Source organism: Odocoileus virginianus, chromosome 24 (genome assembly GCF_023699985.2).
Source record: "Odocoileus virginianus isolate 20LAN1187 ecotype Illinois chromosome 24, Ovbor_1.2, whole genome shotgun sequence".
Lineage (NCBI taxonomy): Eukaryota > Metazoa > Chordata > Mammalia > Artiodactyla > Cervidae > Odocoileus > Odocoileus virginianus.
The window spans coordinates 770,404-785,465 of NC_069697.1; the positions used below are offsets into that span (position 1 = coordinate 770,404).

Consider the following 15,062-nt stretch of genomic DNA (forward strand, 5'->3'; position numbering starts at 1 on the left):
ATGCTGGGTGAGGGCAAGTGAAGAGGATGCTAGAGGATAAGATGGCTGAATGGCATTACTGACTCAGTGGAAATGAGTTTGAGCAAACTCAGGGAGAGAGTGAAGGACAGGGAAGCCTGGCATGCTGCAGTTCATGGGGTTGCAGAGAGTTGGACACAACCTGGCTACTGAACAACAAACTTAGAGACAGCAGAGAAGGGGAAAGACTCGAATTTATTCTCCACTATGTTCCCAGACCTGACCACAGTGATTGCTCAATTTTGTGTGCATGTTTAAGTCACTCAGTCGTGTCTGACTCTGCAACCCCATGGATTGTAGCCCACCAGGTTCCTCTGTCCATGGAATTTTCAAGGCAAGAATGCTGGAGTGGATTGCCATTTCCTACTCCAGGGGGTCTTCTTGATCCAGGGATCAAATCTGTCTCTTGCATCTCCTGAATCAGCAGGCAAATTCTTTATCACTGAGAAGCCCTAATGCTTTACCTAATTCTTTACCTGAGAAGCCCTAATGCTCAATTAATAGTTTGTCAAATGAAGAAAAAATAATAAAGTTGCAAGCAACAAGGACATTTTCAAGAGAAAGATACTATCTGCTTAGGTGGAACTCTACAGAGGAAACTGTACCTTCAGTAAGCCTACTAAATTTTGAGTAAGTTGTAGAACTGAGAGTACCCATCTAGAAATTTAGAAAGAGTTACTCCTAAGCAATGTTCACCGCCTTGACTGAATATTCAAATAACCTGAGAAGCTTTTTAAAATCCCAATGCCCATACTGGACCAGCTGACTCAGAAACTCAGGGGATAGGATCCAGGCATCCATATTTTTTAAAGCTCCTGTGATGATTCCAATATATAGTCAGCTACTCTCATGGAACTCTGCGAATCCTCTTCTAGATATCTAGATACGGTCACTAACACAGCATAGACAAGACCTGGGTCAGCGGCAGGGCAGAATAGTTTAACATATTTGACAATTGTCATTGTGGCGATGACTCCTCCATTTCTGATGAAATCTTTCTACCTAGTGATCAGTTCTTCAAAATTCACTCCAAAAAAAATAAAGTAAAATAAAAATAAAAAAACAAAATTCACTCCAACATCTTGGCAAAAGATGGAAAAAAGTAAAGAAATGAATTACATTGCTTCACTGATTTTAGGAAACTAAACTGTGGGCCAAATGTGCTATAAAACAGGGGCTTTTTAATGATAGTTTAAAAGGGGACAGATACAAACACAGATAAAGGACACAGAGAAACTTTTAAGAACTCTTCATTCTTCTATGGTTGTATGTATTTCATGTGAGTCAGAAAAACTAGATACTATAGAAAAATAAAAGGAAGAGTTTGAAAATAATTTAAGAGTAAGAGAGAGGATATTTCTGTATAGAGAGGAAAGTTTGTAGGAAGAAAGGAAAATCAAAAATCCTAGGGCAAGTATCGATCTAATCTTCAACCCAGGGGCTTTCCCACTAAGTTCTGCAATGTGACTTGGAGAACTGTCACCTCTATAAATGTCATTTTCTTCCCTTACAAACAGGTGTCCACGCCCTGGTGAGTGCAAGCCTTCTCTAGCAGCCAAACATTCTCATTCTATTATGTTTTACTCTAACTTGAACAGGCTAAAAGTCATTTAAGCCGTGCCCTTCTTGACATGAAGGAAAGCACAGCATTACTCACCAAAAGGACAGGTCTAAGGCCCTAACCCAGAACAGGGTTATTTTTTTACCAATCCGCAACAGATAAGGATTTGAGAGTAAAGGTTTAGAAATGCTCACAGTAATTGCATAATCTCTGTCAAGTCGCATAACAAAATATTGAGGCTTGTATTTTGTGTGTCTTTGTGTTTCTATTTGACTTCTCTGGTAAGTAATTTTACAATATTTTCTAAAGATATAAATCCACAGTAAACTAGAACTTTTTTAAGTTGGTCTTTTACCATGGATAGCTTGGAAGCACTCAGTTAGACCAGTATTATATTTGAACATCAAGGCAAAAGTTGCACACAGAAAAGGTGAATGCTGACAAGCTCATTTTTACCCTACCTGCTTTGAATGTATATTTTAGAGACCTATTTCATTTTACTCTGAATCATTATTTTTTCTGCTATAGGTTTATCTGCATTGTTAGCGGCTCTTTAAAGGAAAACAACCTGTATTAGAAAACACATGGCAAAGAGTTGTTTTAGCAATACAGCGGTTGCTGAGTAGGCTCAGAGGATTGGTCCCAGGGCCCCTGCAGATGCCAAAATCCGAGGATGCTCGAGTTTCTTAAAGGGTTTGGTCCAATGAAAACCGTTGGCCCTCCGAATTTGCCCCTGCGAAACCCACAGATATGGAGGGCCAACTGTTATGAGCTCCTTTTCTGAACCACAATGTCAGGTAGCAGTTAGAAGTGATTAGCTCCTGTTGGGAGATGGGGTACTCGCCTTCCCAAGAAGCAAATTCAGTCATTCTCCCTCCTGACGAGAAACAGCTTTCCTTGGGTATGAAACCGTTAATGTAGGGACGTGAGTGCGTGCTCACTCGTGTCTGTCTCTTTTACGACTCCATGGACCTCAGTCCGCCGGGCTCCTCCTCTCTGTGGAACTTTTCAGGCAGGAAAACTGGAGTGGGTTTCCATTTCCTCTTCCAGGGGATCTTCCTGACCGAAGGATCGAACCCGCGTCTCAGACGTTGGCATTGGTATTCTTTACCACTGAGACATCTGGGAAGCAGTGTGGGGCACCCTGGTTTAAATACAAGGAAGCCTGCTCAGGGAGGTTCATTTCCTCAAGACCGTGCAGCTAGCGCGCAGGGAAGGCAGGATGCAACCCGAGAACCTGGCCTCTTAACTACGCCTGCACTCTGCCGCTCCGCCCTGAAAACTGCCCCGGGAGGAACCCTGAGCATGAACACTGATGCAAGCTTCACTTTCAGGCGCCTGAAATAGGGTAATACATAGTAAAATACTGTGGAGTGCTGATGAATCTCCTTAATATGTAAATGTCCTTGTTCTAGTTAGAGCTTCCTGCACATAGACAGGCTCGACGTTTGTCCCTAACCGATCTGCACATCACACAAGGAAATACGAAAGGAGAGGAATGTCACTGCCATCCACACCAGCTTCTGGAGACTGGTTGGAGCTAAGTTACTAATAAACATGCTCGGAAAGCAAATCACCCGATCCTTTTAGGAAATAAGTGGGATGTCAGCTAAAAGTAAGTGAATATCCCTGAGAACTAGCAAGCCTTTGCAGAGATTATAGAGTCATTGTAAGGAATTCAGAAACTGTATTGGTTAGGTTAATACATGCCTATTCAGTGAACTCAACAACCTTGCTACTTCAGAGAAATATCCGCACTGGGAACTAAAATTGCTAATCAGTTACTTGCCTCTCTTATCTAAACAATGTCAGGAAAAATATTCAGATTCTGAATATAGGGGCAACATAAATTTTTAGTCTATATTTTTAGCATTGTTCAGTTTTGCTTGAGAATATAGCGTCTTACTTGGCTACTGCATTGTTATTAGCATATTAAAATTAATAATTCTGGGGGTTTTGCCATATTCTGAAACATTTAGCAAAATATTTTACAGTCCCCGTATATACTCATGATTTTTTAAAGGCACAGAGTGAATGATCCTTTAATTCTTGGCATCCCTGATTAAAAGTTAATATTTGATAAAGGCATCAAGCTATCAATACTGAAACCTGCTGGTTAGGTGCAACAGGTGTGGTCTCTTCAGTAACAAAAATAACTCAGATTTTTTTTAAAAGCTCCTGGGTGAAATTGGCATAGGTGGTCAAAAGATACAAATTTCCAGAGAAATAAGTCCTGGGGATATAATGTACAGCATAGTGGTTGCAGTTATAATACTTGTATAACAAATATTTGAAAGTTGCTAAGAGAATAGAGCTGAAAAATTCTCACCACAAGAAAAAAATTTTTGTAACTCTGGTGATAAATGTCCACTAACTTACTGTGGTAATCATTTCACAATATATGCATATATCATGATGTTGTATACTAAAATGAATACAATGTTATATGTCAATGAAACAATTTTTTAAATAATAAAAAGAAGCTCTTTATTTTTATCTCAAGATAAACTTTATGCTGTAGACCTGCTCTGAGACAATAACGGTGTTAGTTCTCAATCAGGTTTGAATAAGTCATTTTTTAAAAATTCAATTTATATATATTTTTTAATTGGAGGATAATCACCATACCGAGGTGGTTCTTGGCACTCATCAGTATGACTCCATAGGTGTCCGCTCCATCCTGAACGGCCCACCGGCTCTGGATGCCCTGCATCCTACATCAAACTCCCACTGGCTACCGATTTTATATATGGTACTGTATATGTTTCAGTGAGACTCTCTCAAATCGTCCTATCCTCACCTTCTCCCACTGAGTCCAAAAGTCTGTTCTTTAGAGCAAGTCATTGTTTAAGTCTACCTTCAGCTGACTGTTTTGTAGTCTTAGCTGGTCTTGAGTAGACTCTGTCTAGCAGTTGATCTTTTGGCCTCTGAGATGCAGATGGCATATGCCAGCGATGCTGTGGGATTATGTGAAAGAGAGTAAAGAAATAGCAAAGTAAAAATGGAATAAAATCTAATTACACGGAGTTTCACTTAAAACAAAAATTGATTGAGTTCCGCCCAAAGTGGCTTCTTGCTTCCTGTGCCAGGAACTACTGTGCAGACCCAGCAGGAAGTGTGCTCCAGAGCAGGATCGCATTACACCCTTGTTTTATGGTTCATTTCACTTATTTAATGCAATCTGAGAACCTGCAAAAGGAACACGTTCGAAGGAGGGGATAGGCTTTTTGTCTTGTTTTATTTTGTTTTAAGCTTCTTTGAATCAAAACATTTGTTTTTAAAAGGTGCTTATAGTCCCAGAGAAACAGGACTTCAAAGTTGCATGGTGAAGACATTTTTCTTTGTCACAAAATGTAAAGCAGGCCCCGACATTGAGTTACATCTAGGGTTGAGTTATGTCTGCTCCCTCTTCGGTGCTCCTCGGGTCATTTTAAATGTGAAGAATTACAACCATGCCCACGAATGGTCTGAATCGTGTTGAATTCCGTATAAGCTCCTCCTAGGGTCTCTGATTTGAAGGTCCATGATGTTGAGGGGATGTGGGAGGAAGGAATCTATTTAAGATGCAAAAGAGCAATTCATTTGTCAGGCAGAAGAACGAGTTCCTTTGGCTGTCTGGCTTGAAAATGTGTGAGCTGAAGAGCTGGATCTCCCTGTGGTGGCGAACGCTGCTCCTCACGTGCTGCCTCTTTTCCCCTCAGGGACCTCAGTATGAACAACATCAGTCAGCTGCCCCCGAGCCCGCTCCACAGCCTTCGCTTCCTGGAGGAGCTGTAAGTATCACCAAGAGTCGTGGTGCGTCCAGTCACCGCTGGACATGTTCTCATATTTGTCTCTCGTATTTACTCTGGGAACCAGATAAAACAAAGCAAGCAAGCTGTCAGCACCACCGACTTTGGCCCATGAGGAAACACTTAGTTGGGAGGGGAAAAGAATCGCTTAGGATTCTGGAAATCAACTTATAAAGGAGTTTACCATAAGGCTACAGCTTTCTAAGGTGACACTGAGCCAGACAAATTAAAATTCTAAAACAAAGGCTGTTTAAAAGAGCTGGATGGCTCTTTGGAAAGAGTTAAGCAGCAGGATATTAAAAGTTTGAATACTGGTTCATGTTTATTAAAATAGCAAGTGAAGCTATAATCAAAACCAAAACCTGCCTCTTGGTTCAGCTTATGACAGGGAGAATTGAGTCCTCATCTCATAGCACCAAAACTTCTTGTTCTAATCACTTTTAATTACTATTTTTCTACTTTTAAGTTTAGCTTCCCTGAAGGCTTGAACAGAAAAATATGAAATTCACAGAGAACTTAAAAGTGGTCTTTCCCAAACTCATTGTTAAAAAAAAATAAAATTCTTTTTTTTTAAAACAAAAAAAAAAAAAAAAAAGGAGAGAGCTAAAATTAGCTAATGATACACAGAGGAATCTTGATTAAGTCTGGTAATCACTTTCCAGAAGATGAAAAAGAACTCTATAAACCAAAATCTGCATTTAAAAATTCTTTTGATCCTCTTACCCTTTTGAGGGGCAGGAACTAGGGGGGATGTACCATTGTAGTCTTCATGAAGAAAGTTTGGCACCATCAGCTAAATAAATCCTCTGACTGTTGATTAAAGGAATTGTTTAGTCAGTGGCCTCTTTTGAAAATACTTCCTTTATAATTCCTAGTCAGGGTCCAATTTGAGGAGTAATTTAAATTGTTGATGCACCACACCATCCACCTTGGGAGGTTGAAGAACCATCCATCACAACTAGATTACAGTACATCGATCATATTTTTCCAAGAGGATAGTATTCTCGGATTTCTCCCCTTTAGAGCTGGATCTGTATGTATTTTTGATGGCATTACCTTTTTCACAAATGCTATTGTTTTACTACTGAAATCAACTGAATGTGCCCTGATTGTTATCGAGGGGTATGGTGGGGACGCTTAGATTATTAGATTGTACAGCAAGTTTTTATTATTCAGAAAATGGATTTTCACTTTGGGTTATCCAGGCTCTTCTTTTTCTGCTACTATTTTCTCTCTGGCCATTTCTGTTACTAAAAAATTAACACTCATCAGGACTGGGACCATATCTGTCCTATTCTTTGTTTGCTGGTATGTAACGAATAATCAATACATTTTTGATGATTGAATGAATGAACTAATGAGAAAGCAAAACGTGTAAAAGAAGCTGCTTGTTCACCACGTTAAAAAAAAGTAACAGATTTAGTTGACATTAGCCATTATTTTTAGAGTTTTAGTAAATTTCAAACATCAGCCTTTTTTTCTTATTTACATTCTTTTCATCTGCTCTCCATCACCATAATTTACATGCAATACTTAGTCTTGTTTATCCCTATATTTCTAAAATATGCATTCCCAGTGCTTTTCTCTTTAATTGCTTCATAATATGCAATGGCAAAAGGCTTCCATTCTCCCTCAGCACACACCTCAACTTTAGACCACAAGCCAAATCAGTAAATAATCCACTTCCCCAAGAACTTAGTAGAGTCCTTCCCTTGATGAGCCAGCTCACTCAGAATAAGTCCTCTTTCTTCATGCATGCTGCATGCTCGGTTGCTTCCGTTGGGTCCGACTCTTTGCAACCCTGTGGACTTAGCCTGCCAGGCTCCTCTGTCCGTGGGATTCTCCAGGCAAGATACTGGAGTGGCTTGCCATGTCCTTCTCCAGGGAATCTTCCTGACTTGGGGATCCAATCCACGTCTCCTGCATTGCAGGCAGATTCTTTACTGCTGAGCCACCAGGGAAGCCCCCTTTCTTAATGTGGTAAATGTTATTTCTCATCTAAGACCAGTTCTTCAAAAGATAGTCGAGAAAAAAATGGGGGGGATATGGTAAAAGGGAGAAGGAACTACAATTGAAAAGGCTGTTTTTCTGAATTGTCTTTTTTTATGTCTCTGGAAACTCCATCAAGTATCTTGATTATGGAATCATAGAATTTCAGAAGTAGAGGAGCTCCTTCAAAGACTATTCATCCCATTTTCTCCTGTTCAGAAATTCTCTTTGCTGAGCTGGCCAGCTTGCTGAATTTAAAAGCAAGATCAGTTTCCCATATATAATTCCATGCTCCAGTTAAATGATGTTTTGAAGATATCATTATTCATTTAGTAGCAAAAGCGGATAGTATTTACAGAACCTGGAAAAATGATTAACTCTGCTGGTTTATTCCTTTTCTCCCAAGGCTAACTTGAGGGTACTGTGGGTTTACACACACACACATACACACACCCATGGAGCAGAGCATTTTGATTATGCTTTTGTTATGTGCTGATTATTTCTATTAGACTTAGCTGTGGTTAAGTATATATTCTCTTGTAGAGTGTAATATTTTTTATATAATAACATAATGACAACAATAATAGCTTACTCTGTGACAGACACTGATCAAAATCTTTTACACGTCATCCCACTAAGCTCTTTTAACAACCCTGTAAAAGTAGATATCATTATTGTTCTCAGTTCAAGATTTTTTTTTAGAGTACAGAGAAAACAGGAACTTACCCAAGATAATGGAGTATGTATCAGAACTAAGATTCAAACTCACTTTCAAAGCCATACTAGGAAAGCAGAAGGCTGTGGAATTGTGTGTGATTCATCTGTGCATTTCTTTTCCCTGATAGTACTTAGTACAGTGGTTTAAACAGCTGAACACTTTAAACTGCTGTTAAACCGAGTTTCATAATGATAGGTGTGTTCATCTGTTTGTGTCTGGGTATATGTGAGGGCCTGAAAAAGAAAGAATGAGACAGAAAGCAAGTAAGATCTGCCTCTCCATCAGGGAGAGATTGGATATTCAGGTTATTCATTCAATATCCTCAAATACTGGCTTTGAAAAAAGTATTTCAGGAGCAGAATTTCACCAATTTCACATTACTCAACAGGAACAAAACCTTAGTTATTGTTTTTATATATGCATACATATATTTAAGCAGCATGTTTTACATAGTATTCTGCTTGAACTAATAAATTACCATCCACACAGCTAGATACCTAAATGTCATTTAGATACCTAAGTGTCGTTTAGGTGTCTGTCATTGTGGTTGTGTGTGTGTATCTTTTGTTGTGGCAAACTGTTAAAATGTTAAGCTGTTCTGAAAGTATTCTTTCATTCAATTTACTCAGTTCATCTCTATGCTTTATTCTTTATACATTCATTCAAAACTGCTACTGATATTCTAAGTTAATAATTGAGAATATTATATTAATAATATAATGAAAGTGTTAGTCATGCAGTTGTATCCAATTCTTTGTGACCCCATGGACTGTAGCCCACCAGGCTCCTCTGTCCATGGGATTTTCAGGCAAGAATACTGGAGTGGATTGCTATTTCCTTCTCCCGGGGATCTTCCCAACCCAGGGATCAAAGCCAGGGTTCCTGCATTGCAGGTAGATTCTTTACCATCTGAGCCATCAGAGAAGCCCCAATAATATAATAAATAAATAAAATAATAACATGAATAAAATTCCCACTACAAAACTCAAATTATTTTAAAAAATCACTATTGATAGTGAAGTTACCACCCTTGCCCTTAGCTCTAACTGCCTAATTATTATCTCCCTGATATGCTCCATCTAACTATGTTATAAACGGTGTAGACAGTCATGGTTTATCTCTCATCTACCACTGGTGCCATATTTTAAAATCCTCTAAGAATCAATAAAACTCCAGAGGTATCACTAACATATTTTTAAAGTATTGTAACTCTGGAGAAAGTGACTATGTGGAGCAAATATTTAAGAGGAATTAACGTCATCACAACTCTCTTTCTCTTCCACCTGACATTCTGGAATACTTACTACCCGTGTCACAGGCTCATATGTTGGTACATTTAAGTCTTGTTTATTATTCATTATTTATGTTTTATGAATCTGCAAGGTCACTAGACATGCAAGGTCAAACGCCCTGCTATTGCAACATGATAGCACAAGGAAGAAAGAAAGCCTTTTTCTTAAAAAAAAAAAAAAAAAAAATCTGTGTGTGGCCAGCCCATGCGGTGTTGAGAGGAGAAGACAGCACCTAGAGGGAGAAGCAAGCCCCGACACCCGTCCTGACTTGGCCCCTTACTACCTGACAACCCACCTGACCTCCTGGGCCTCAGGAAAGTACAGTGAGAGCAGCCTTTGCCTGTGTTTTGAGATTCTGAGGACCAAATGAAATGATGATGAAGGAACTGTGGTAAACTATAAATTACATATTGAGTTATGTTCCTGAAATGAAAACACTTTTAAGAAAATTCTCCCTCCCTTCTTTCCTAATTCATGAGCTTGATTTTGCAGTAATCCCAGGGATTCAGGATTTGTGAAGGAAACGCTTTCTAACTATGAGGTTTAATGGATGTAGACAATCAAAACAGATAGTTTTTTGCCAAATTTGAACATCCTGAGCAATAGTTGCATTTCTCTCCAGTGTCTCTCTCCCAGTTCTGTTCCTTGCTCTTTGGACAAATAATAGATCCTGCATTTGGTCCACCAGAGTGTGGTTCAGATTTTAGAAACTAACAGATTGTGCCTAATGCTGACATGTACACCTTCCTTTAAACTTAGATCAGTAGCTTGATTAAAGCAGAAGGAAAAATGGATTGTTACCATTTTAAACAGTCTAAGTTAAAGGCCTTTGTTTCCAAGTGCTATTTAAAATCTTCCCAGATTTGAATACTATTGGAATCAAATACTCAATTTAGGAAAGAAACCTGAGATACTCTAGGAATGTTTGTTTTTAAGTTACTATTGTTCCCTGGAACTGTTTGCTCATATTATGGTTGGCCTTGAAGAATCTCCATATAAATAGTAGATATCCATTATTTCAGATGAAATTAGTAATGAGAAATACCACCAAACTTCCTGAAAGCACAGTCTATGCTTGTTATTTCTACTTGTTATCATCACATTGCTGAAAATAGTGAGAGCTGTCCTGCCTGCTTTTTGAGATATTTGTTTGAGGATCAAATGAATGGTTGATGAGAGAATTTGGGTAAACTCTAATTCACCTATTGAATTGTGTTAGTAAAGTGAAAACACTGCCTTGCCTATAAATAATCTTCCTGACCCTTAGCCTTATCATAATGTTCCATCTCTCCTCTTCATAGAAATTGATTACAAATACTGCCTTTTTACCTTTATCTTTAACAATTATATTAAAAAATTTTAAGATTTTAAAAGATAACTAATGAAAGAAAAAACAAGTGCTGCTTCTTTGAATCTCTTTTTTTGTCTAGCATTATTTTATTCTCTTCCAAACTTCTATTCATATAGATGAGTACAGACATTTAGATGTCTGTCCATGTGTAAATATATATGTGTGTGTATGTATATAGACCATTGTTTTGGCAATTAGGACACTGTTCCCTTCCCATATTAGGGAGGTTTTCACCTATAATCTTTTCAAATATTTTTTTCTGGACTCTTTCTGGTCTTCTGGAGCCCCCTATAATTTGAAGATTAGTGCATCTAATGTTGTCCCAGAGGCCTCTGAGACTGTCCTCAATTCTTTTCATTCTTTTGTTTTTATTCTACTTCTTGGCAGTTATTTCCACCATTCTATCTTCCAGCTCACTCATTTGATCTTCTGCCTCAGTTGTTCTATTATTGATTCCTTCTAGTGTATTTTTGACTTCAATTATTGTATTGTTCATCATTGTGTGTTCTTTAGTTCTAGGGCACTGTTCTTCAAGTGTCCTACCTCTCTGCTTTCTTTTTTTCCGTAGCCTTCTTTTCTCCCCCACCCACAATGCCTGTGAAATATAGACATTCCTTAGATTTCTGCACTTATTTTTGTTGCCTCCTTTCTCAGTTTTCTTCATTCAGTCAACATGTGTTTATTGAGCCAATGGGAACCTAAGACTGAATATGATTTGCTACATTTCATGTAGTCAGCAAGTCCTCACCCAGGGGAGCTCATAATCTAGAGAGGGAGGTAAATAATAAGCAAGCAAACAAGCACATACGACACTTGCCGATTGTGACAGGAGAGATAAAGAACAGAACACGGTTAACTATGTAGAGAGTAAATAACAAGGGATAACAAAGAAGGAAAGGGTCTCAAAGAAAGTGACATCTGAACTGAGATCAGGAGGGCTCGGGTGAGTCGGTGGTCTGAGGACCTGGGATAGAATGTTTCTAGTAGGAAAATAGGGTGAACAGAGCCTGAGGTAGGAAAGACTGTGACATGTTTGTGGATCTGAAAGATCAGTGTGGCCAGAATAGAATGAGACAGAGGGGAGGTGACAGGGGATGAGGTTGAAGAGGAAGACAGAGGCCAGACCATGCAGGACCAATCAGGCTGTGTATAGAATTCAAATAAGAGCAATGGGAAGTCTGTGGAGGATTGTGTGCAGATAGGGTTTAAGATTAATAACAATGTCTCTGATTTCTGTATGCAAAATACATTGAGGAATTACAGAAGCAGAGAAACCTGTTAGAAGGCTGCAGACTCATTTGGAGATAGCTGCAGTTGTCTGAGAAAGAAACCCAAGATTTGGACTACCTCCATTATGTAGATGATACCCAAATCCATGTTTCTAGTTCAGATCTCTTTTGTCTTTGAGTGGTTCTCAAAGTGTGGTCCCTATACCAGCAGCACTGGCACCATATGTGAGCTTGTGAGCAATGCAAACCCCAACCTGTGTGGCCTGCCCCAACCTAGTGAACCAGGAACTCTGAACTCAGGACCGTGCCTTTAACAAGCTCCCTGGGTGATTCTGAAGCATGAGGAAGTTTAAGGACTGCTACCCTAGGCCAGCAGTGACATCAGAATTGCCTACAGTGCTGGTGAGAGCACACGTTGCTGGGCCCCACCACAGTTTCTTCAGAAGGCTGAAGATAGAAGGAGAAGATGTCAAGAATTTACATTTATAACAAATTCCCAGGCTATACCAATACTGTGAATCTAGGGACCACACTTTGAGAATCCTCCACTTCCCAAGTGAGACCTCCACCTGCCCCACCAATGCCTTAAAACTCAGCAAGTGTAGAACCAGATTCATTCATGCACACACACACCACCCCCCACAACCAGCTGTTTTTCTGCCTTTCCTTCTCGCCATCAGCATCTTATTGTCCAAAGTTGTGATCAGTGTGGCTGTCACTGCTTTGCACCTGTCATTCTTTCTCACTTCCTGTATCAGTCAGTTTCCAAGTCCTGAAGCTCATAATTCCATGTTGTCCTTCTCATTTGTTCACTCTGTTTCATCGCCACCTACGTTAGGTTCTTACTCTCTCCCCTGGATTACTGTTCAAATTGGTTAACTAATCACCCCTCCTGGCTCTCCCAATAATTGACAAATGAATCATGTCTCTCAGGATGGAGACCATGACGGTCTCTAGGTGATCTTATCAATCTAAAACTCTAAGGACTATTTCAGAGTTTCTTTCCTTGCACAGACATTAGAAACACCCAGAGCATTTTTAAAACTACTAATTACCAGGGCATATTCCCAGAGATCGATGGGTCTCAGTGGAGACACTGACATCATTTTTTTAAAGCTGTCTCGGGACCTAAGACCCACTGGGATATGCTGAAGCTTTACAACTTCAGGAAGAGCCAGGCACTCATCACTGACTGGATGCAGGGACTGAAAGGAGGTCTGAAGGTGAGAAATGACTCTGAGTGAGGTTCTAACATTAGGTGCTGGGAGATGGGCGAGGCGCTGTCAATGGAACGGGGAGATCAAGGGGAACAACTGGGCGTTTGGAGGTGAGAGGTTGCCTGGGTCTGGGTATAGAAGCGCAAGGTACTAGCAGAACATCCACATGGAAATGCCACTCCCGAAGTTGGAGTTGAGTCTGAAGCATCTGAGTCTGTTCCAAAGGTGACTGGAGAGTTGTTTATAAAGAAGTGATCATGGAAGGTGCTGGGGCAGATGAGGACCTTGAGGGAGAGGGTAGAGGCTTTGTTTCCCAGTGTGGGTCTCCACCCATATTAAAATAACCCAGGCTGCTTCTTAAAAATGCAGATTTCCGAGTCATTTTCCTCCAGAAACTCTGATTCACTAAACCTGAGTTAGGTCCTGGTGATCTGAATATTTGATGACTTCTAAGGCAATGGCCAGAGAAGGCAATGGCACCCCACTCCAGTACTCTTGCCTGGAAAATCCCATGGACGGAGAAGCCTGGTAGGCTGCAGTCCATGGGGTTGCTAGGAGTCAGACCGACTGAGCGACTTCGCTTTCACGTTTCACTTTCATGCATTGGAGAAGGAAATGGTAACCCACTCCAGTGTTCTTGCCTGGAGAATCCCAGGGACGGCGGAGCCTCGTGGGCTGCCGTCTATGGGGTCGCACAGAGTCGGACACAACTGACGCGACTTAGCAGCAGCAGCAAGGCAATGGCAAAGTTTTAGTGCCACTTCTGTTGTTGTTCAGTCACTAAGTGGTGTCCAGCTCTCTGCAATCCCATGTAATGCAGCAGGAAAAAAGACAAGGTGCAAGGACAGAAACTTGAAGAACTTCTATGTTCAGAGGATGAGCATTAAAAGAGCGGCCAACACAGAGAAAGACAAATATAATATCGTATCATTTATATGTGTAATCTTTAAAAAGTGATACAAATGGACTTACATGCAAAACAGAAATAGACTCGCAGACATAGAAGGCAAACTTATGGTCACCAAAAGGGAAGAAGGGGAGAAAGCGATAAAAATTAGGAGTCTGGGATTATAACAGATACATACTACCATATATAAAAATAGATAAACAACAAGGTCTTACTGTATAGCACAGGGAACTATATTCCATATTTTGTAATAATCTATAAGGGGAAAAAATCTGAAAAGGCTACATATATACACATATGCATGCACGCTAAGTTGCTTCAGTCATGTCTGACTATTTGTGACCCTATGGACCGTAGCCCGCCAGATTCCTCTGTCCATAGGATTCTCGAGGCAAGAATACTAGAGTGGGTTGCCATGTCCTTCTCCAGGGTATCTTCTAGACCCAGGGACCGAACCCAGGTCTCTTATACTTCCTGCATTGGCAGGCAGGTTCTTTACCCCTAGTGCAATCTGGGAAGCCTATATATATATATATATATATATATATATATATATGAAGGAAATGGCAATCCACTCCAATATTCTTGCCTGGAGAATCCCATGGACAGACAGAGGAGCCTGATGGGCTATAATCCATGGGTTTGCAAGAATCGGACACGACTTAGCGACTAAACCACCACAAACATATATATATACACACACACACACACACACACGTGTGTAACTGAACCACTTTGCGGGATACCTGAAATTAACACAACTCTGTAAATCAACTATACTTCAATTTAAAAGAAAGAGGGGTTTGCAAGAAGAGAGGGAAGCAACCAGTCCTAGTCGTGAGAGCAAAAAGACTGCAGATTGGGATCCAGAAGGCAATGGGAGAACTTTGAATGAGAAACGGGGAGCATCAGTTTTCTACGGCCAGTGCCTCAAGTGATGCGCCCGTTCACGTCCTTGTGCTTTGCTTTAGACTGGTTGCTCCTGGTCA

At 40.1% G+C, this 15,062-nt stretch overlaps 1 protein-coding gene across 1 annotated transcript in view; it reads left to right on the forward strand.

The window, feature by feature from the left end:
- The window catches only part of LGR5 (leucine rich repeat containing G protein-coupled receptor 5), a 125,729-nt gene that overhangs the window by 50,831 nt on the left and 59,836 nt on the right, over positions 1–15,062 (forward strand). Inside the window, exon 2 of the mRNA XM_020904152.2 lies at positions 5,281–5,352. Coding sequence (XP_020759811.2) covers positions 5,281–5,352 — 72 coding nt within the window. The remainder of the gene's footprint in view (positions 1–5,280; positions 5,353–15,062) is intronic.